General features: G+C 39.9%; 1 protein-coding gene across 2 annotated transcripts; it reads right to left on the bottom strand.

Moving 5' to 3' along the window:
• Positions 1-11,271: 11,271 nt before the first annotated feature.
• LOC112438863 (E3 ubiquitin-protein ligase TRIM48) lies at positions 11,272-21,184 on the bottom strand. Of its 2 annotated transcripts, none has more exons than XM_057299029.2 (6): positions 21,028-21,184; positions 18,030-18,444; positions 17,649-17,744; positions 14,972-14,994; positions 14,003-14,100; positions 11,272-12,919 (listed from the first exon to the last, which is right to left on the bottom strand). In XM_057299029.2, exons 1-6 carry the CDS (start codon positions 21,069-21,071, stop codon positions 12,420-12,422), a joined length of 1,176 nt encoding a protein of 391 aa, XP_057155012.2. In that variant the 5' UTR covers positions 21,072-21,184; the 3' UTR covers positions 11,272-12,419. The 2 variants fall into 2 exon arrangements, with proteins under 2 accessions (XP_057155012.2, XP_034790086.3); XM_034934195.3 differs by lacking the exon at positions 21,028-21,184 and adding an exon at positions 15,704-15,934 and having other exon boundaries at positions 12,282-12,919; positions 18,030-18,440.
• Positions 21,185-22,917: the final 1,733 nt, after the last annotated feature.

Below are 22,917 nucleotides of genomic sequence, written 5' to 3'. Positions count from 1 at the left end.
TGCCAGGAGACTGTCAGGAGGAGCTCCAGAAGAAAGAGGCAAAGCATGTTTCACACTGCTTTCCCCAAGTGCAGCCAATGGACAGCCTCTGCACACTGAGGTAATTCTAGATGATTGGCTCCACGCTCTTCCCTCCTCTTTTCTAGTGAGATTAGTGCTGGCTGACTGTAGAACACTTTATTCACAGAAGCAAGTAGAAAATATTGTCACTCTTAATTCACATGCCCCAACGTCAGACCAGGACTGCCCGGTTCTGGAGGGAAGTGCCAGGACTGACTCCTTTGTGTTCTCATCAGCCACCTCCACGCACATGGAGGTGAATTTCACTGGTGTTGATACATGCTTTCATATCCACAAGAGGCTCTCCAAGGGACAGACTTCACACACACCGCAAAGCCATTTCTGCTGCCAGAGTCCCCAGTCTCCAATCACCAAAAAAATTCTCCACCAAGGGACGAGCTCCACTCATCTCACTTGTAACCAGTAACATCGACATTGTCTGAGAAATATTTATTCTGTCCAGTTTAAGCTTAATTTTCACAAACAAGAAAAAGTAGTAAAATAGACTTTAGCTTTTCCTTTAACTGTATTTGTATATAAATCCCCGAGAAGGTAGCTGTCAACTTGAAATTCACTATCTACAGTTAATTAACATCAGGGTGCAGGGAGGGACCCTGAGCCCCATCCCTGTGCACAGCAGGGGCTGGGCTGTCATTGCAAGAGAGCAAACCTGGTCTCCCTTCTGAGCAAAGAGGAGGGGGTGGGAGGGGCACGGTGGTTTATGAATTCTTAGCCATCAGCACAGATGCTGGCAGGCCTGCTGTTCACTCACTCTGGGGGCCTGGAGGTCCCACCATGATAACACCACATTGCCTCACAGAGGCCCCTGCTTTTCTGTCCTTGGTAGACCTCAGGGTAGGTGGTGCCAGGGATGATAAAGAACTTCACCAACTGGGAGAAGAAAACAGGCAAAGGAAGGAAGGGTGAATGAGGAAGAAGAGATGAGGCAACAGGGGTGGGAGAATGTGGTGATAAAGCCAGTGGGGATAGTGTGGTGGCAACTGACAGGAGAGGAGAAAGGGGCCCATGCTCATCAGTCCCCTCCTTCCTGAACAACATGAGGGGTGTAGGGAGGGCGAGCCTTCAGTGAGTGAATGCAGCAGTTCAAAGAAACAAAAGTAGACAAAAATAATCAATGTTCTCCTAGGACACCAGGTTTTTAGAGAGGCCACTGTGAGACCTCTGAATGCCCGATGCCCAATAGTGCTGAGTGGGTAAGTGACAAGAAGCCTGCATCCCCCCCAGCCCTGTGCACCTCCTGAGACCGAGGAGCCTGTGTCACCAGTACCTAGGGCTAGAAGAAAGGGCTTCCAAATGACTCAGAAAGATGAGTGGGCATTTCACTCCACCTCTGGGACCAGATGACCACACCTCCCCTGAGGAATCCCTTACCCAAAATAATTGAACATAATAATGTTGCTTAAGTATAAAGTGGCTCATCTGATCACCCCGACACTGACCCCAGGACACCCCCCTCAAGGTAGATTCAGTTCCCCATCATCTAGACTTTTCTCCCTGCCCTCCCACACTCCCTGAGCCTGGCTGGAGGCCTGCTTGTCCCCTCTGCTGCCCACTCCAAAGAGAATAAGAAACCAAGAGCATGGGCTTGCCACAGGTCAAGGAAAGAGGCTTGGTGACACTTCCTTTGACTTAGAAATTTCCTCTACCAGCAAATCTGCTTCCACATGGAAAAAATGAGAAGTGCTGGGCCAGTAGCCAGGCACACAGCTGCAGAAGCTACCTGGACCTGCCTCATGGGCCAAAGGGAAGGGCTGCCCACAGGCAAGCCACGTCTAGAGTGAGTCCAGAGAGACCAGGGAGAGTCTGGGATCCAATCAGGGATGACCCTTCTTTCAGTTGGGTCTGGTGGGTTTTCAAAATCCAATCTTTCCACTGGGGCCATACCAAAGCTCCGGGGGAGGTCAGGCTTCCCAGTCCCACCAGAACCCCCCTGTGAAGTTGTCATTTTCTCTCAAGTTGCATACACTGGCCAGGTAAAGGCAGCTTCTACTCACCAGGCAAATGGCCAGCTCACCTTCAGATTTGCCAAAGCAATCTGGGTCCTGCCCCATACTTGCTGGCTAGGCAGGCTTTTCAAAACGCAGGTATCTCTGGAGCTGTTTTGTGGACACCAGGAGCAGTACTTGACAAGCCCTGTGCTGGCCCCAGGGTACTCTGTGCACCTGGGTAAGGCTGGAACACATTGGGGACAGGGACCCAACATGCCCACTCTGGGACAGCTTGGGACCTGGGGAAATCGCCAGTTGTTTGCTGTCCTGCCATTGCTGTTCTACACATCCCTGGAGACTATGAGCATCGGTTACAGTGTGATAGTGGCTGGTCAGGACTAGAAATGTCCATTTTTGACCTGGAAGCAGCAGACACCCAAGGCTTAGGGTAGAAGTGGGGGCTCCATACCATTACCAGTGCCAACTTCCCATGGCGGAAACAGGAAGGAATGTCTGGCAACCCACCAAGGGTCAGATGCCACATCAGCCCAACCGAAGCTGCCAGACACTGGCTGTTCCGATGACAATTAGACATTCTTGGGAAGGTGGAGCCATTTGTGAGAGCTCAGGATGGGTGTCCTGGAAGTGCCACTTAAAGGCGACTGAGGCCTCTCAAAATCCCTGTGTTAGAGCTGCAGCTCTCCATGTGGGCTGCAGTGCAGTCACCTGTGGAGCTTTAGGACAGGCCCAGGGCTCAGCTCCCCGGACCAGTGCCTTCAGAACTTTCACAGCAGGGATAGCCGGCTTGGAAAGGCATGTCTGGGAGACCATGTGACACTGCCTGGCTGGGTCCTGGGCTGACAGAGGTGAGCGTGGAGCTCGTGGTGGCTTGGTAATGCTGTGAATTATGTGGCAGGAAGATGCCACAATGCCAAGGCCCCACGTCTTGGAAATTCCATGAGGTCTGCATGAGTTTGAACTAAACACCAAGTGCAGTTCTGAAAGGAAAAATAAAAGAAATACCCACACGAGGGATTCTTTGGAACTGAGTCTGGAAGAGAGGGCTGTCTGGTCCACTCCAGGAGAATTTGCCTAAAATAAGTTTGCTTCCCATTGCATTCTCTTTGCTTGTTCTAAACATCACCTCCCCCCTATTCCTTTAATTTGCATCATTCTGGGCTCCTTACTCTTGTTGCATCCTTTTTTTACATTTGAAGGACGTCTGGATTTGATTTACTTAAGAGCATATACGGCTTAATCTTGTATTTCTGGTAATCATCTATTACGTTTCCCCCATTTTATCAAATGACACTTTTCCCTCATATCTATTTTTACTATGTAAAAGATTTTCTATCCAGTTTATCTAAAACTCCTTGATTAAACAGAGTTTAATTCTAGCAATACATACATGCTTATCTCTGCATTGTTTTATAATTTGATGAGAAATGTTTTTCCCCAATATATGACTGTATGGATAATACTTTTTAAAAAGATACAATAAAATATGATATCTCTTTCTCACTTGATCATGTGGCTGAATGAGTCAATCCCTCCATCAAACAGAAATATCCGGCATCACTTAATCTAATTAATAAAAACATCCAGTGTGCATGTGCACCCACAATGAGAAGAAAAGACCAACACAAACAGCCGAAAAGGAGAGAATCCCATGATTTCTGTGTAAACTCCTACAGATATCATAAATATTTATTGCTAGAAACAGTATTTTAAATAAAAGGTCTTCAGGCAAGTGTATGAAAACTGCCTTGGATACAAGGGGCCCTATCACTTGTAAAACTTGGCAAATTGGATAACAATTAAAAATACAAAATCACACAGAAAATACTCTTTAATAAATTGAGGTTTTTTTGATTGAGACGGAGTTTGGCTCTTGTTGCCCAGGCCAGAGTGTGATGGCGCGATCTTGGCTCCCTGCCACCTCTGCCTCCTGGGTTCCAGCGATTCTCCTGCCTCAGCCTCCCGAGTAGCTGGGATTACAGGCATGTGCCACCATGCTCGGCTAATTCTGTATTTTTAGTAGAGACGGGGTTTCTCCATGTTGGTCAGGCTACTCTCAGACTCCTCCCAACCTCAGGTGATCCGCCCGCCTCGGCCTCCCAAAGTGCTGGGATTACAGGCGTGAGCCACCGCGCCCGGCCTAATAAATTGATCTTTAAAAACATCTTAATTGAGGTTCTCTAAAGGAAGCCTTTTAGGCAACATGCCCGCTAGGTGTACTGATTGCTAGGGTGGCTGGTGTCAGGCAAATCGATGTGGCTCCCCCAGCTCCTTCCGGGGAGCATCCTAGAAAGACACCGTGGAAACGCGCACGGCCTGGTGGTCCTGGTAGCGGCCATGGTGCTCAGCCCCGTGGCCTCACCCTGCCCTCGAACCCCGTGTCAAGCACCTGCGGATTCTCACGTCCTCTTCTTCCAGGGCGGCGGGCGCTTCTCCTGCACGTTGGCCTGGCGCTTCTTCTCGGCCTCCTCAGCCTCCGGTTTCTCCTCCTTGGCCACCTTGTATGGCCACTTAGGTATCCGCAGGTGGCCACTGTCCTTGGTGCTGCCCTTCCGCGCCGGCCTCTGGGGCTGGAAGGTGGGCGCGGGCGCCTTGCTGAATAGCCTGTTATTTATAGTACCACAGGGTGTACACACATAGGGAACACCTGCTGTGATATTAAAAGTTATACTTCCCTGGGATATTTTGAATACTATCACAGGGTGTACACACACGATGTACACCCACTGTGATTTTTAAAGTAATATCTCCTTAGGATATTACAAATAGTATCAATAGGTGTACACACCCTATGGGATTAAGATAACATCCCTTTAGGATATTCCAAATAATATCCCAGGGTGTAGACCCCGTGTGACATTAGGAGTAACATCTTCCTTGGATATTACGAATGAAATCGCAGGGTTGACACTCCATGTGATTTTAAAATTAAAATCCCCCAGGAATATTACTAATAATATCACAGGGTGTACACCCTTGTGACGTTAGGAGTAACATCCTCCCAGGATATTACGAATAATATCAGAAGGTGTACACACATTGTGACATTAGTAGTAATATCGCACGAGTAAAGTGTGAATAATATCACAGGGTATACACACCTGTGACATTAGGAGTAACATCCCCCTGGAATATTCTGAATAATATCACAGGGTTTACACCTCCTGTGACTTTAGGAGTATCATCCCGCCAAAATATTACGTGAATAATTGTAAAATTACGAGCATCTCCCTAAGATATTATGAATAATATCACAGAATGTGTACACACATGGTGTATACCCCATGTGATATGAGGAGTTACATCCTTCTAGTATGTTAGGAATAATACCACAAAGGTGTTCACACATAGTTAACAGCATATGTAATATTAGGATTAACATCCCTAGAGAATATCACAAAGAACATCACAGGGGCTGTGCACACATGATGTACATGCCCTTTGACATTACGAGTACATTTCCCTGACACATTTCCAGTAATATCACAGCATTTACACCTTCTGTGACATTTGGAGTAACGTCCCCTAGGATAGTACGAATAATATCACTGGGTGTACATCCCCTGTGACCTGAGGAGTAATATCTTTCTAGATTACATGAATAGTATCACAATGTGTACACCCCGTGTGTCATTAAAAGTAAAATTCCCCTAGGATATTATGAAAAATAACACAGGGAGTACACCCCGTGTGACATTAGAAGTAACATCCCCGAGGATAGAACGTATAATATCAGAGAATGTACATGCATTGGGACATCAGTAGTAATATCTCTTTCGTATAATACGAATAATATCAAAGGGCATACATGCATTGTGAAATTAGTAGTGAACTCCCGCTAGGATATTATGGATTTCAGGACAGGGTGTATATGCCCTGTGACATTCAGAATAACGTTTTCCTAGAAAATTACGAAGAATATTAAAGGGTGTACAGGACCTGTGATTTACGAGTAACATTTCCGTAGAATATTACACTGTGTGTACACCCTGTGTGACATTAGGAGTAACATCCCACAAAGCTATAACGAATAATTTCACAAGGTGTACACCTTCTGCAACATTAAAAGTAACATTTCCCTAGAATATTACGATAATATCACAGAGTGTACACCCCCTGTGATATAGGGAGTAACATCTTGTAAGGATTATACAAGTAATTTGATAAGGTGGACAAACCCTGTGACACAAGGAGAAACATCCCTCCAGGACATTACAAATAACATCAAAGGGAACACACCCCGTGTGACAATAAAGGTAACCTCCCCTTAGGATATTACGAATAATACCACAAGGTATACACACACTGTGACATTATTATTAATGTCCCACTAGGGTATTGTGAATAATATCACAGTGTGTACAGTCCTGTGACATCAGGATGAACATTCCCCTACAATATTACGAATAATATAGCAGGGTATACACCCCCTGTGATTTTGGTATTGCCATCCTCCTAGAATATGGAAAATAATGTCCCAGGGTGTTAACGAAGAGTGGCAGTAGAGGTAAAATCCTAGTAGTGGAGTAATATCACCCCGCCTCTCCCCCCAGGATATTACGATCCACGGTGGACACACAGCATGTTTACGTTATTGTGAGTAATATCTTCTCTGCCTCTGGAGATTACCAGCTATGTCATAGACGGGTGTACATCCTCTGCACTATTTGCAGTAATGGCATCCTCTTGCCCCTGGATATTAACAACAATGTCACAGGAGTGTTTCTACCCTCAGTGGCATTGGGTGTAGTATCATCCTCTCCCACGCTGAAATTAGGAACGATATCACTGTGGGCGTGTACACACCCTGTGATATTGAAAGTAATATCATCCTCTTTTCTCCTGGATCATGCGACCAATATCAATGGGAAGCGTACGCTTTCTGCAATATTGGGAGTAATGTCATCCTCTCTGCCTTTGAATATTAAGGGCAATGTCACAGGGCGGGTGTACACTCACTGCGATATTGGCAATATTATCCTCTCCCCAACCTGCATATTAGGAAAAATATCACAGAGTGGGTGTACACCTTCTCTGATATGAGTAGTAATATCATCTTCTCCCCTTCTGGATATTAGGAACAATATCACTCGGGGGTGTACACTTTCTTCGAGATTGAGAGTAATATCTTCTCCGCCTTTGAATATTAAGAGAAATATCACAGGGGGGATGTACAGCCCCTGAGATTTTGGGAGTAATATCGGGCTCTTTCCCTCCATGGATATTAGGAACAATATCTCAGGGTGGGTTTACACCTCCTGCTATATGGGGAGTCATATCCTTTCTTTTCCTGGATATTAGGGACAATATCACGGGGTGGGTGTACACAGCCTGTGATATTGCTGTAATATCATCCTCTCACCCTCCGGATGTTAGGAACAATATCACAGAAGGGGCGTACACTCCCTGTGATATTGGGAGTAATATCATTTTCTCCTTCCATGAATATTAGGAGCAATATCCCTGGGTGGATGTACACCCACTGTTACACTGGGAGTAATGTCATACTCTACCCCCTGGATATTAGGAGCAATATCACAGGGTGGGTGTACACCCATAGCGATATTGGGAGTTATTAATATCATGCTCTCCCTCCCTGGATATTAGGAAAAATATCACAAGGGGGGTGTACACCCCGGCACTATTGCGAGTAATATCATTCTCTCTTATTCTGGATAGTAGGAATAATATCACAAGCGGGGTGTACACCCTCTGTGATATTGGGAGTAATATCATCCTCTCCCAACGTGGATATTAGGAACAATATCACAAGGGGGCTGTACACGTCTGTGATATTGGTAGTAATATCATCCTCTCCCCATTGCATATAAGAACAGTGTGACAGGCGGGGTGGGCACCCCCTGCGATATGGGGAGTAATATCACCCTCCTCTCCATCCCTGGATGTCATGACCCACGGTGGACACACAGCGTGTTTATGATATTGTGAGTAATATCATCCCCCCCTCTAGAAATTATGAACAATATCACAGATTGGTGTACACCCTCTGCAATATAGGGAGTGATAACATCCTCTCCACCCCTGAATATTAGGAACAATATCAAAGAAGTGTTTATACCCCCTGTGATATTGGGAGTAATACCATCCTCTCCCACGTTGAAATTCAAAACAGTGTCACTGGGGGCGTGTCCACCCCATGTGATACTGAAAGTAATATCATCCTCTTCTCTCCTGGATCATGGGAACAATATCACTGGGGTGGTGTACACTTTCTGTGATATTGGCAGTAATATCCTCTTCGCCTTGGAATATTAAGGACAATATCACAGGGGGGCTGTACACCTCCTGCGCTATTAACAATAATATTATCCTCTCACGCCCTGCATATTAGGAAAAATATCACAGAATGGGTGTACACCTCCTGCGATATGGGGAGTAATATCATCTTCTCTTCTTCTGGAAGTAGGAAAAATATCACACGGGTTTGTACACTTTCTGTGATATTGGGAGTAATATCAACTTCTCCACCTTTGAATATTAAAAACAGTATCACAGAATGGATGTACACCTCCTGCGATTTTGGGAGTAATATCAGCCTCTACGTTCCATGGTTATTAGGAATAATATCCCAGAGTGGGTGTTCAGCTGCTGCTGTATGGGGAATCATATCATCCTCTCCCTTCCTGGATATTATTAGCAACAATATCACAGGGTGGTTGTGCATAGCCTGCGACATTGGGAGTAACATCACCCTCTCCCCCTCCGGATATTAGGAACAATATCACAGAACGGGTGTACACTCCCTGCGATACTGGGAGTAATATCATTCTCTTCTTCCGCGAACATTAGGAGCAATATCACCAGGTGGATGTACACCCACTGCTATATTGGGAGTAACGTCATACTCCACCCTCTGGATATTCGGATCAATATCACCGGGTGGGTGTACACCTACTGCAATATTGAAAGTAATACCATGCTCTCTCCCTCCCTGGACATTAGGAACAATATCATAGGTGGGTGTACACGCACTGCGGTATTAGGAGTAATATTATTATTAATTATTACTTATTTATTAGTAACATTAATATTAATTACCAATATCAATATTGAGAAATAATTGCTAATAAAAAGTTTTCATGTTATTAACATTAATATTAATTGTTGGTACCTAATATTACTGTTTTCTAATTAATAAGATCAGTATCAATTGTTAATATCAGTTATTATTAATAATTAATATTAATAATTTTATTTTTATCATTAATATAACTATTTAACAATAATTATCATTATTATCAGTATTGATTTTAAATCACTCATTTAACAAAACCTCAGGCCACATACAACTATGCAAAGGGCCTAACATTGTAAGCCCTTAAGGACTGCTTCAACCATTCACTGACACAATAACACTTTTCAGCAAAGAACCCCTATGGCCCTCAACATCTACTATTAACCTTTATATTATTGCTCCAACCCTGGCACTTTCTTTCGCTCTCCTATTGTGAACCCCCATCCCTATACCAGATCCTCTAATTAATTTTGATATAGGCCTCCTATTTTTACTAACCGTATCAAGCCTAGCCGTCTACTCTATTCTATGATCAGGAAGAGCAATTAAATTCAAATTATGCACTAATTGGCGCATTACAAACTGTAGCCCAAACAATTTCATATGAAGTAACCCTAGCCGTTATCCTGCTATCAATTCTACTGATAAGCGCCTCATTTAATTTATATGCACTGATCACAATGCAAGAAATCCTCTGACTGCTCCTATCATCATGGCCCCTAGACATGATATGACTTGTCTTCACACTAGCAGAAACTAATAGAGTCCCTATATTATATATATATATATAATTTATATATATAATATATATTATGTAAAATATATAAATGTTTGTATATTATATATTTTATATATTATATATATAAATATGTACCTATAATACAAAATACATAATATATATGATTATATATAATTTTTACACCCTCTGTAGAGGGAATTCTTTTTGTTTCTATATCCATCCATAATAAAATACTGTGTCTGTCCATAATAAAAATACTAGTGAAAAATAGGAATTATAGTCATGTAAGAGATAAAAGAAAATCTGTTAGTATCAATATATTAACACATATAGATGGTGTTGGTTTTTACAGGGTTTAGTAAAATGCATTCTAATTTTCTAAACAATTTCCACATTACAGTATATTTATTTTTCTCTCTTTCATGATTGGAAAGAGTGCAACAATATACATCCTTACACAATCATCCTTGATTACATCTAAGGGAGCTTCGGCAGTAGTAAAATTTCAGGGTTAATATATTCAGATAGGTATTACAGGGTAACCAAACAACATTCCGAATTCTTTCATCAGCAAAGCCCAGTGTAATCCTAATCCAGGTAGCCACGCTAATTAATGCAATTAACTCAGATACATAAATATATACATATACATGTATATGTCTGCATGTGTGGATGCACTTAAATGGTTGCAAACACCATCGACTTTTCCTCTCAAACAGCATTTTTGTTGAGAATGAGGTATATTCACTAGTTCATCAAAAATCTTTTTTAAATTCTTAGATGATCACATTTGTTACAGTGACCAGCTGGATTAGAATCAGATTGGGTTTAAAATGATGAAGGAATCTGGGAGAGGGGACAGAGTGTTGGTTGTTAATTAGCACATGGATCAAAGGAGAGCACTGATGTGTTTAGAAACCACAACATTGACAGGATAAAAGCCAGAACTAACAATCCAGTTGTAAATCTCTTTACTGTGGTATTTTTTTTTTGCCATTTGTGCTCCATAAGACACACTTTAACCACTTTGTCGTGTTATCTGCAGTGTTCTATCTTAGTCTAAATAGTATTTTCTCTCAAATGCTTTCTGTTTCTCTCACCTTCATCTTCCCTCCCTTCTTCCTTCCAGCTGTATTTTCTCACTAGAGAACACACTAGAATGTTCTCCCAAATTTCAGATTTCAGATACACATCTGTAAAATAACGTTATGGAGACACATTTTAGTTGCTACTGAATACTTGGTTGTTTTCATAAGTTCACAGCATTACTACTGTCCTCCAAAAAATGGTTTCCCATTTCCACAGCTAATCTCATCATTGACTCTGCCATCCAAGTTTATTCTAGGCCACTCTGGAAGAATCTGGAAAAATACTTAAAATACATTTTAAGTATTCATCATGCACATGTATTGTATTTTATTTTATATATGTTCGGGTGGATATCTTTCTCCACTAATGGTTTGCATTTCAATTCTTGTATCATGTTTTTTGAAACACAGAAGTCATCATTAATATAAACCAACTAATTTTATTAATTGTTAATTTTTGTCCTGGTTATGAAATCCATGGATGAAATTGGAAACCATCATTCTCAGTAAACTATCACAAGAACAAAACACCAAACACCGCATATTCTCACTCATAGGTGGGAATTGAACAATGAGATCACATGCACACAGGAAGGGGAATATCACACTCTGGGGACTGTGGTGGGGAGGGGGGAGGGGGGAGGGATAGCACTGGGAGATATACCTAATGCTAGATGACGAGTTAGTGGGTGCAGCGCACCAGCATGGCACATGTATACATATGTAACTAACCTGCACAATGTGCACATGTACCCTAAAACTTAAAGTATAATTAAAAAAATAAATAAATAAATAAATAAATAAAAAGAAATCCTTATGAGAATATTGTGTCATGTTCCCCTTACCTTCAGGACTTGAATCTATTTGGAAATGACTGTGTGTGTTTTGAGGTAGGAGTCAATATTTAGTTACTTTTTAAAAAAATGTAATTAATCCAGCATTGTTCTGATCACCTTGTGTATTTCAATGTAGAAGAGCACACTAATAATGCAGGATTATTTATCTATGTGGTGAGAATTCCAAAATGAAGCCCACCATGGAAGGTCAAATTATATTAACTCAAAGGATAAATTAGTACAATGAAACATGATGGATAAGTGCAATATAGTTAGATAAAGAGAAAGAAAAACAACATTTCCCAGTTATCATTAAGACTTCACTCCAAGTTTTTGCATGAAGCAAAAGATCCCAACTCTCTTCCACTGATTTTAACTCCATTCAGACATGTCTGTCATCTATTATTTCACTCAGTGGCAGTCAAAAATAAAGAAAAAAAAGATAATATATTTCATGCCATGATCATGAATAATGATTTTTCAAAAATTAATTAATAAAGAACCAATACATATACTTTTAGTGTTTTTACCACATTTAATAGTAACACAATAAATGAGTTTTAATAACATTAGAATGCAATTCAAGACATAAAACAGAACCTATTTGTCCTGTTTGATAAGGCACAAGGAAGAGGGCTTTCTGGGATAAAGGGGTTCCCACAGCAGATGAACACATTTCTGATTTGTCTCTGGTCAGAGGAGAATACAGCAAAAGATAGGCCTGAGAGGAGGTGAGAAGGAGCAATTAGGGATGGTGTATATAGGGGAGCTTTGATTAACATCAACGAAGCTCACAGTTCTAGCTTCACAATCCAGGAATAATTCTACATGGTTGGTAGGTCTTGGGACATACTGCAGTTTAATTGGGGAGGTGGTGAAGAGACTGCATTGAATGTCGTTCTTAACACACCCAAGACTAAAGACTCCCTCCTCTCCATATATATTGCCATTCTGATTCTTCCCTTTCCAATACTTATTACAGACACCAAAAGCCCAATTCCAAGAGTCCCCCACATGGACCTCCCAGTAATATTTGCCGGAGGTGAAAGTCTGAGCACCCCATGCAAGAAAACTTGTAGGCGTTGCAGTGATATGGGGCGGATTTTGACGGTCACATCCAATACAAATGCTTCTCAAATCTCCACATCGGAAGATATGACTGTTGGCTTCATTGTGATGCAGAGTAATATCCACTGCAAAATAAATAAACAAATAGAAAGAAAGAAAGAAAACATGCATAGGCATGTGTAAATAAGCAAAAATTGTTCTATCAAAAAGTTAATTTACCAGGAAACGTAAAGTCACAAGGACACTTTTGCTTGTAACTTCTAATAAAGTATAGAGATGATTAATATTATCTACATGACAAACAAAATGCTAACCATAGATATTAAAAATGTTTTGAAAACTTACATACTGAGAGCCAAATGTAAGACCAACTTCTTTCAATCCAATTTTCAAAGCAAAATTTGCACATTATACGCCCTAAATGCTATGCTGTTATCAAGATCATTATTTAGAAATGTTTCTTATTCTTAAAAACTAGTGCCATCATTTTGGAAAGCATGTGAAGATTTTCAGTTACTCAAGAACTGCTCTAGATAACTGGATAAAAATCCATGAGTACATGTCATAAGTGATAATTTAAAGCAGATTTCTGCAAAATCTTTTACCAGTCTCTCTGTGGCCCTCCTTGCTAGCTTGGGGCTGAAGCTGGATTTCAGACTTAACCTGTAGCTTTTCATATTGCAATTAAACTGAACTTCTTTTTGTTTGATGTTTTACTTATATTCACAAAATGATTTCTTTTTATTTTTACCCATTAACTAATTTTCTTGGAAATATATATCCATTTAAAAAATTAAAAAAACCCCAAGAATCTCCAGTGAACTATATTCCCCAAAAGAACAGTTCTTAGCTGTTCAAATGAATACACCAAAGAAATGTAAAATTTTGTATTTAACATTAAACAACTCACCTTCATTCTGAGCATTGTTCCATTTGCTCCTTTTTTAGATTTGCTACACTATTCCTTTTTTCCCATTACATTACTCAGTACATATGAGGCCATAACGTATTTGTTTTTCACTATCTTTCAATCTTAATGCTATAAATCTGACTATAGAGACACAGATACAAAAGGGTTGCATGATTATATTGTTCTCTTATGCCTATAAAGTAGTAAAATATTTGATAAAGGGTGAAATATTACCTATGTGATCCTAACAATAATAATATTTAGATAGTGGGGGTGGTGCCTGTGGGTGGAGACTTACCTCGGAATTGGTTGAGCCTGTCCCTCAGTCCAGTGATGGGCCCTGCCCTGAGTGCTAGATTCAGAGGCTGGGGCATGTGCCGCAGCACAGACTCACTCCTGCAAGGAAAAACCTGCAGTTACAACATCTACAGCCAAAAATAAAAATAAAAATCACTACTTGTGTTTAAAAGACATTTCATGAGAATCCTTTGAACCCACAAATTTGATAATTCAAAAATTATTCCTTCCTTTTTGGAATTAATTTCTATTTACAGTTTCCAAATTTTAAAGCATAGTGGGAGAGTCTGAGTCAGAATTCAGTCTGATGTTTCTTATTTTTTGCCCCAAATGTGTAAAGTTCCTTAGCCTTATGGCCTTGAGAATATTTAGAAATGAAATTCTGAGTTCCACTTCTTGGCCGACTCCCCTGACATCTTTGTCTGAAATAGAGGGGTTCTGGGGAGACTGCTGCATCTGCTGCTTCCTTTTCAAGATAAAGAATATGAAACTTGTTCTAGGCAGCTAGACCTGCCTTTTAGAAACAAGCTTCCCTAGAGACTTATACAGTTCTAACACTCCACAGATTTTTCAATCTATTTTTCAGAACTGTTAACTGATATGTGTATAGGTATGAACAACAAATCATCAACCTTTTCACTGCTAAAATACTTCCCCCACTTCTCTCCTGCTTCCTCTGGTGACTTTCTCACCATCCACAAAACAAAACTTCATCTTTCACCTATGCAGGCTTTTAAGCAATAAAACAAAGTCAGGAATAAACATGTTTTTTAAAATTTTACTTCACTATGTATTTATGTATTTATTTACTTAGTGGTCTTGTCTTTTCTGGTGTGGGAACGAAAGTAGATGCAAAAAAAAATAAAGTAGTATCAATATCTTAATCATTTATGCCACAACTTTGGTAGAGCCTGCTTTGATATTCGTGGAAAGTGAAAGAACATATGCTAAAATCCAAGTACACACTCACCTGTATAATATGTCTCCAAAAGCCTGTAAAAAAAAATAGAAAGATTTAGTGCAGTTCACAAGATGCATCTTTCATTAAGTTCAGTGTGAAATTTGGAGTCAGTTCCTCAAGATATTATTTCCCTACCTTCTTCTCTTCTGCAAAGCATTTTCTATTTCTTCTGTAATGAAAAACCCAGTCAGTCATATTGTCACTGATTAATGTCCCAGGAAAGTCTGAGTCTTGAAGACATTCTCCAAAGAAGTGAAGGGAGAAGAGGCCCAGAGAGTCTATGCTCCATGGTAACCTCGAATAACCTACTCGGTCATCTTTCCCAGAACCTATTATCCAAATGAGTGGATCCCAAAATAATATTAATGTGAGCCTAGATTCCCAAAACTTCTGATCTTGCCATGTCCTCAAATTAACCTAAATGTAAATGAATCACTCACTATTTTATACATGTTTGACAACCCAAAATGTATTATTGACTTAGGTGGGGAATAGTTATTGGGGCTGTTACCTTGACCATTCCACAAAGTTTTGTGGCTGGTGGATAAAGTAGGAGGGACCTTTGGCCTGGTAGGATCCCTTGGTGGGGCTATACTCTCCCAATAAATTAGCATTAGTTATGCAAATGTGTTTTTGGAAACACATCATGGAAATAAAGGTAGGGAGATGGATTTCAGCCATGAGGAAAATACTTATACATGTGAATAGTCAAAAACCTGAAACCACATTGCGAGTTTGTACCTGAAGTAGCTCCACATGTGGTTTATGGCACATTTTCATCAGCTCCGCATATGTTCCTCTTAAAATTTCCCTCCTATGAGCCATTTTGGCTTTACTTAAATGAAGTTGATGAAAAATATCTTTCCCCTTCTTTTTCAGCATCTCCAAATTATGTTTTTCTTCTTCATGATGAAATACAGGCATCTTCTGATACTCAGCTCTAATAGCTTCTAGCCTTACATTCACATAATCCTGCAGTGATAATGGGTTAGTCAAAAGAGAAATGTATATATCCATCTCCTATTAAATCTCACTGATTCCTTTTGTCTCTCAAACATCCAATAGTTTAAACCTCAGTCTTGCCAGTTCTTAGAATCCACAAATTTTTTTCCTTTCCTTTCTTTCTGCATAAAGATCAACATAGATGTATCTGACCAATTACATTAAATTTATTCAAGATAAGGAGTGTTCTAAGATAGTTGGAAATAAAAAAAAACACAATTTGAATTTCTCTATTCCAACCCACATTTATGGAAAAGTAAGAACAGTTCATGCTTAAGAGTTGGAGTATAGATCTATAGTTACTAGAAAGGAAATAATTATTTCTATTTCTGAGATATGTAACAAGTTGCTTAAACTCATTATATGTGAAATGACCTTAGACTAACATGTCCAGCGAAATGCATTTCGCCCAGCAAAACCTATCCTAATAAGGCTGCATTTATGATTTGGCCATCTTTGTCTCCCTGAATTCATTTCCTTCCATTCTTTTTCTAAGTCATCCCAATCTGAAACATAGACTTATTTGTGGTTCCCCGGGCCTCCAAATATACACAAACTCAAAATTACTACATATGCTGTTCTCTCCAACTCGAATTTTACACACACACACACACACACACACATATACACACTCATGGTCCACATATATATCCATACACACTTTCGTGCTCCCCTTCCTCTTTGAAACTTTTTTCAATTTGAATTTTTCAGTGAGTCTTTTTTCTGACCACCCTATTTTAAACTCACACACTAATCTCCAGTTTCTGGCCTCTATTGTCCTTTTCTACTTCCCTGCTTGATTATTCTCCAACAAAGAACCTACCACACTCGAACACATCATGTATTGCACATATTTGCATGTTGACCATTTTTGCCTCTCTCATTTGGATTGTACGATTTGTGAGGACAAAGATGCTTTCTTTCTTCTATACTGGCAAATTTTCTAATTTAATGTTTAACATAGACTAGGTTCTTATGAAATACTTTTCAACACACTAATATTAGCTATCATACCCTCAGAGTATACATCCACAAAGAGAAAATCATTTTTAATATTTTTCTGAAGTCCTCAGAGTTCTCCTTATATTTAGATACTAGTTCCCATATTTCAGGCATGTTTGCATGTCTCCCTCAAGACACAAATCCATATTTCTCACCACTTTTCTCATCATATGTTATGTATTATTCAATATTAATTAGTTTGGATCCTTAATTTCATGGTTGCCCTAGATTTCCCCTGTCACTCTTTCTGCCTCAAATTTTCCATGCAATTCCAAATACTACTTGTCCACCAGCATTCAGATTAATGCTGACCCAGGCTCAGAAGGTTCACTTGAGCTTTCCATGACTGACAAATAACTCTTATGCCCAGCATTTATCCAACCAGCACATATAGAATGCTGTGAGATGGCCCAGTTTCTTGTATCTGCTGGTGTATAGCTACAGGTTTGTATGAAAACAAATCAGCATGCTTTGGGTAACATCAACGGTTTTGTTAGAAATCCCATCTAACAGTCACACTATTCTATGTAAGAAATGAGACCACTTTTTCTCAATGTTTTCTTCTCTCTTTTTTTTTTTTGACTCCCAGAAACATTACAGTTTGATATCAAGTTCCTATTTTAAGAGTCAACCATTTGCCCACCATAAGTTCCTGGAGAAGGTAGGGTATTACAGGACTAACATTCCAGTGGCTGATTCTGGTGGTTTCCACATTCAGGTTTCTCTGATTTTCACAAGCTTTTTCCCATAAAGACTGCATTTTCTTTAAAAGCTTCTCCTGCAAAAGAGCCATAAATTGAAGCAGCAGTGAAGACAATAAAGTAACATGCAGACCGTTTCATAGGGAGGGGGCCCAGAATGAGAGACAAATACGTCCCTAGTAAATGGCATTTCTTCTGTTTCCCTTCTTCTTCGTCAAATCTCAGAGGTTTGAAGCTAAGAAAGCCCAAAAGAGAGTTGCTTAAAGGGACTCAGAGTTGGCTTTACCCAATCTCCAAGAAAATAGGGCCACAGGAATTTCATGTGTCCTTTATAGAAATAGATCTTCAGAGGCATCACTTACCCAGTGCTCCTCAGCAGCCCACTCAGTGGGACAGTGTCTGTGATACCGGTGCTCCTGAGAGCTGGAGCACAGCAAACAGAGCAGGCTCCTGTCCACTTCACAGAACATCTTCTTTGTCTCCCTGTGAGTGCCACACATTTGCTCCTCAGAGCTCAGGAATAGCCACAGACTGGCTTTTCTGGCAAGGGAAGCCATCTTCTTCAATCGAATGTTAGTTTTGAGGTTTCTCTGCTGTATTGTCTTTATGCATTCAAAGCACTGAGTAAGAATTGGGATGTCTTGCCAGTTGAGGTAGAAACAGGGCCTGCAAAACCTGTGCCCACAGTCTATGGTGACCAGGTCTATGAAGTAGTTCATGCAGATGGGGCAGGTGAGTTCCCTCTGGAAGACTTGCGAGATTCCAGAATTCATGTTTCTGAGGAAGAAAGAGCAACATGTCATTTTGGGGTCTGGGTTGATGAAAAGCTTCTGAACATGTGGAAATAAGTGATAGCTATAGTTTCTTCTCTTGACAGTGTTCATTAAAGCACAGCAAACTTTTCTTCTGTAACAAAAATAAAAATCTCACACAGAGAGTCTCCCGGCTTTATAATAGATATTACTGACTAGATGCCTCACAACCCCTTCTACTCCTAGTGCCTGTCTGTAACATAATACTAATCTATTCAATTTCCCATTTTTCTGAATGTGGATCTGGAAATTGGGTTTGATTCTAAGTGGCCTAGAATAAATTGTAGTTGTTCCTATTCTTCTTTCATATGACTGCCGAATGAGTGTGAAAGAGTGGGAAAAACTGTCTTGGCCAAAGAAATACGAGAAGATGGCTAGAGGGTCCTATGATATATTTTGAGAGAGAGACACAACAGTGGGGCAGCAAACCACCATGGCACATGTTTACCTGTGTAACAAGCCTGCACGTCCTGCACGTTTATCTCAGGACTTAAAATAATATAAAATTAAAGTAAAATAAAAAACCAAATCCAAAGCGAAATAGAAAAACCAATCAACCAACCAAATAAACAAATAAAAAACAGCAATTAAACCAATTTAGGTTGAATAGAAGAGAAAAAATCATTAAAGATATCGGACCTTTTTATTTTCTCGTGGATTGAATTAACTTCTCCTAGGGATACCCAAACTCTGAACTAACATATAGGAGGATTTTTGTTAAACTTAAAGAGGTGTAATTATATTTCTATGGTGTGATGGTGAATTTTAGGTATCAGTCTGACTGGATTAACCAACACCCAGGGAACTGTTGCAGCATTGTTTCTGGGTGGGTCTGTGAAGGTGTTTCCGGAGGAGAGAGACATGTGAGTTGGTGAGCTGAGTGGGACCATCATCCCTCAGTGTGAGTGGGCACCATTCAATCAGCTGGTAGCTCAGATAAAAGGAAAAGGCCAGAGGAAAGGCAATTTCCTCTTTCTTTCTCCTGAAGCTGGTTCTGAGGCTTTCAGCCTTGAGCTCAGTCAAGATACCGGTATCCTCACTACATCGCTTAAAGACAGCCTATATTTGGAACTGCTCAGACTCCATAATCAAGCAAATGAATTTTCCTGATGAATTCCCTCTCGTGTAGAATCATGTGTAGCTTGAGGACAGATACATGTTCTAAGAAATGTGTAAGGAGGTTTTATTTATTTACTTTCTGAGATGGAGACTCACTGTGTCACCCAGGCTGGAGTGCAGTGGTGCAATCTCGGCTCACTGCAACCTCCACCTCCTGGGTCAAAGCGAGTCTCTTGCCTTAGCCTCCTGAGTTCCTGGGATTATAGGAACATGCCACCACACCTGGCAAATTTTTTCATTTTTTTTTTTTCCAGTAGAGATGAGGTTTCGCCATGTTGGCCAGGCTGGACTTGAACTCCCGGCCTCAAGTGATCTGCCCGCCATGGCCTCCAAAAGTGCTGGGATTACAGGCATGAGTCACTGCACCTAGGTTTTATTGTTTTATTGTTTTGACATGATAGAATATACTTTTACAAACCTAGATGGTATAGCCTGCTACACACCTATGGTATACAGTACAGCCTATTGCTCCTAGACTACAAAACTGTACAGCATGTTCTATACTGTATACTCTAGGCAATTGTAACACAGTGGTAATTATTTACTATGTAAACATTTAAATACAGAAAAGGCACAGTAAACATACTGGTATTATAATCTTATGTGACCACCATGTGTGGTTTGTTGTTGACTGAAATGGCTCATGAATGTATCTCTACATGTATACATATACATCCTATGATTCTGTCTGTCTGGAGAGCCCTGACTAATATATAAACTATGGTCTTTGGCAATTTTAAGTCCTTTCCGTTACTCTCCTTTATTTGATAACACTGCTGAATTTTAGTGAAAGCAATGAAAAATCTTAGAATTGTAAATATTCTCCAGAGGTCATCTAAGTCATTGTAAGGAATTTTTCATAGTTTAATAAGATTAAAACTCAAGTGAGATGGCAACCACCATCACGTATCAAATTATATCTTATGTATTTATTTGGTCAAAAAATTGTGTTTTGATTTCCAAACTGGGATGATTTGGGGAGCTTTCTCATTTTTTTCAGTTTCACTATTTTGCATCTCTCATCATTACCTTACTAATTTAAACTTATGTGTAAATGCTGAATGAATGAATGAACATTCATTAATGTCTTCTCAATTCAATTGTATAATATTAATACACTCATTACACATATATTTACACACACCTATGTGTACATACGTGTATAAATATCAACTCCATATATTCATTATGCATACATATCTGTTGCAGCAAACACTATTTTCATTTTTTCAAAACTATATTGAAGAATGATAGAAAATGCAAAATAACAACAATTAGTATCCTCATAATTCATAAAATCTATAGTAAGAATATGAATTACAGATGGTATCATTGTGTAGATTTAAGATAATGAGATATTTTTAACACTCTAATTTATTATTTTGTAAAGGAAAGAAGATATAATTTTATCAATATAAGTTTCACTCACCGCTGGGTTCTTTGAAGGGTTCCCACAATGATTCTTCGAGACATAATTCTGTTAAGTACTCCTCAAGGTCAGGAGCTCATTCGCTGCAGTACTGAGTTTCAGAGTTTACCAAAACACAGCTCCCTCTAAGTGCGCTCCTTCTCCTTTGGAGAAAACTGAGCTTGTCTCTTCTATGTCCTTTATAAGAATCTGTGAAGACCACACCCACCTCTTTAAGTGGGTGGAGTATTGAGAAAGGTTGAGAATAAGACGATTAGGTTTATGCAGTATTTAGATCACACCTTTGCACGGCTGATTAAATTATCATCACTCCTTAAAAAACCATGACTGAAATGAATCATATGTAACATAAATCCTATCAGATTTGACATACACTGGAAATTAAATAAGATGCATTTTATACTGTTTATTGAGCTTCATCCAAGATACAGGCATTCCTCTAAGGGCACATTTATTTATTCTAGAGAAACTGTCTCCTTGTGGAGTGCAGTGGTATAATCATAGGTCACTGCAGCCTTGAATTCCAAGGCTCAAGGGATCCTCCTTCTTCAGCCTCCCAAGTAGCTAGGACTACAGGCTCAAACCATCCCACCTGGCTAATGTTTTTTTTAAAACTTTTCATAGAGTCAGGGTATGGCTCTGTAGCCCAGGCTGTTCTCCAACTCCTGTCTTCAAGTGATCCTCTGGTCTTGGACTTCCAAAATGCTTGGGAGTACAGGCATAAACCACCTCGTCCAGCCTTAAATGCTGCTTTAGAACATTTATCGGATATTAAAAGAGAAGTCCAACAGGAAGGTAAAACTTTTTTTTGTTTTCTACCACTCTAAGAGAAATCACTGACTAACCAAATAACTCTACTAATTTGAGGTCTCTTATTGAATTTACAAAACTTTGCCAATCTCGTGGGTGAAATACAAGTTATTATTTTAATGCTTTTCTCCACATGGTGTATGATGTTCTGCCATGACTAGAAATGCAATATAGTAATTAATTTGGGGATTATAAACAAGTTTTAGGACGTAGGCTAATTCACAAATACAGAATCCAAATGATAGGGATGGATTATATTTTTCTTTCTATAACAAATATTTTTGTTGTCATGTGACAATTTAAAAAAGAAAAGAGATTTCAGAAGCGGCTACTCAAATATATTCTGACAGAGGAATTCTTTGCCAATAGCCCCCACAAGACTTATATTCAAGAGGGTCAGAACAGTGAAGACAAATCTGTCAGCCCTATGTCTGTCAAGGTTCAAAAATCGAAGCAGAACCCATAATATATATGTATACTTAGGGAGATTCACATATGAATTAAGTGCAAGGAACTGGTTTCCACAGTTGATGGGCTGCCTGAGCAAGTATGAGATCCCCGTTAAAGTCAGTTAGGAAGAAAAATACTCAGCTGGCTGGATCCCAGTGGTCATGATTCAAAGCTTTGGTCCCAAGTCAGTAGGGGGCAATTGGAAGATTACAGTCCCATTCACTATTTTAAATGTTGTTCAAGGAATGCCTGTGTCTTTCTTTAAGGGACTTTCACTGATGAAGTCAGGCTTACCTGAATACACTTGCTAGTTACAAGAGCAGGACCTTTCGTTACATCTGCAAAATACCTTCCCAGTAGGTCCTACATGAGTGTTTCATTGAATAATAATAAGAAAGTTTGTCCATGCCACAAAGTCTAGTTTCATTCTCCTACTTGTGGCTTGCCAATGATCCCAGCACCATTTGTTGAATAGGGTGTCCTCTCCCCACTTTATGTTTTTGTTTGCTTTGTCAAAGATCAGTTGGTTGTAAGTATTTGGGTTCATTTCTGGGTTCTCTATTCTGTTCCACTGGTCTATGTGCCTATTTTTATACCAGTACCATGCTGTTTTGGTGATGAATAAAGGCC

This window comes from Pan paniscus, chromosome 9 (genome assembly GCF_029289425.2).
Source record: "Pan paniscus chromosome 9, NHGRI_mPanPan1-v2.0_pri, whole genome shotgun sequence".
Taxonomy (NCBI): Eukaryota; Metazoa; Chordata; class Mammalia; order Primates; family Hominidae; genus Pan; species Pan paniscus.
This window is presented reverse-complemented; position numbering and strand designations above follow the sequence as displayed.

Excerpts from the sequence above, each read along its gene's own strand:
- LOC112438863 (XM_034934195.3), bottom strand. The coding sequence starts at position 18,440 with ATGAATTCTGGAATCTCGCAAGTCTTCCAGAGGGAACTCACCTGCCCC. Across the intron at positions 17,745-18,029 it reads GGGCTGCTGAGGAGCACTGG|GAGAAGCTTTTAAAGAAAAT; the intron begins GTAAGTGATGCC and ends GCTCTTTTGCAG. Across the intron at positions 14,995-15,703 it reads CACATGTGGAGCTACTTCAG|GCTTTTGGAGACATATTATA; the intron begins GTACAAACTCGC and ends TTTTTTTTACAG.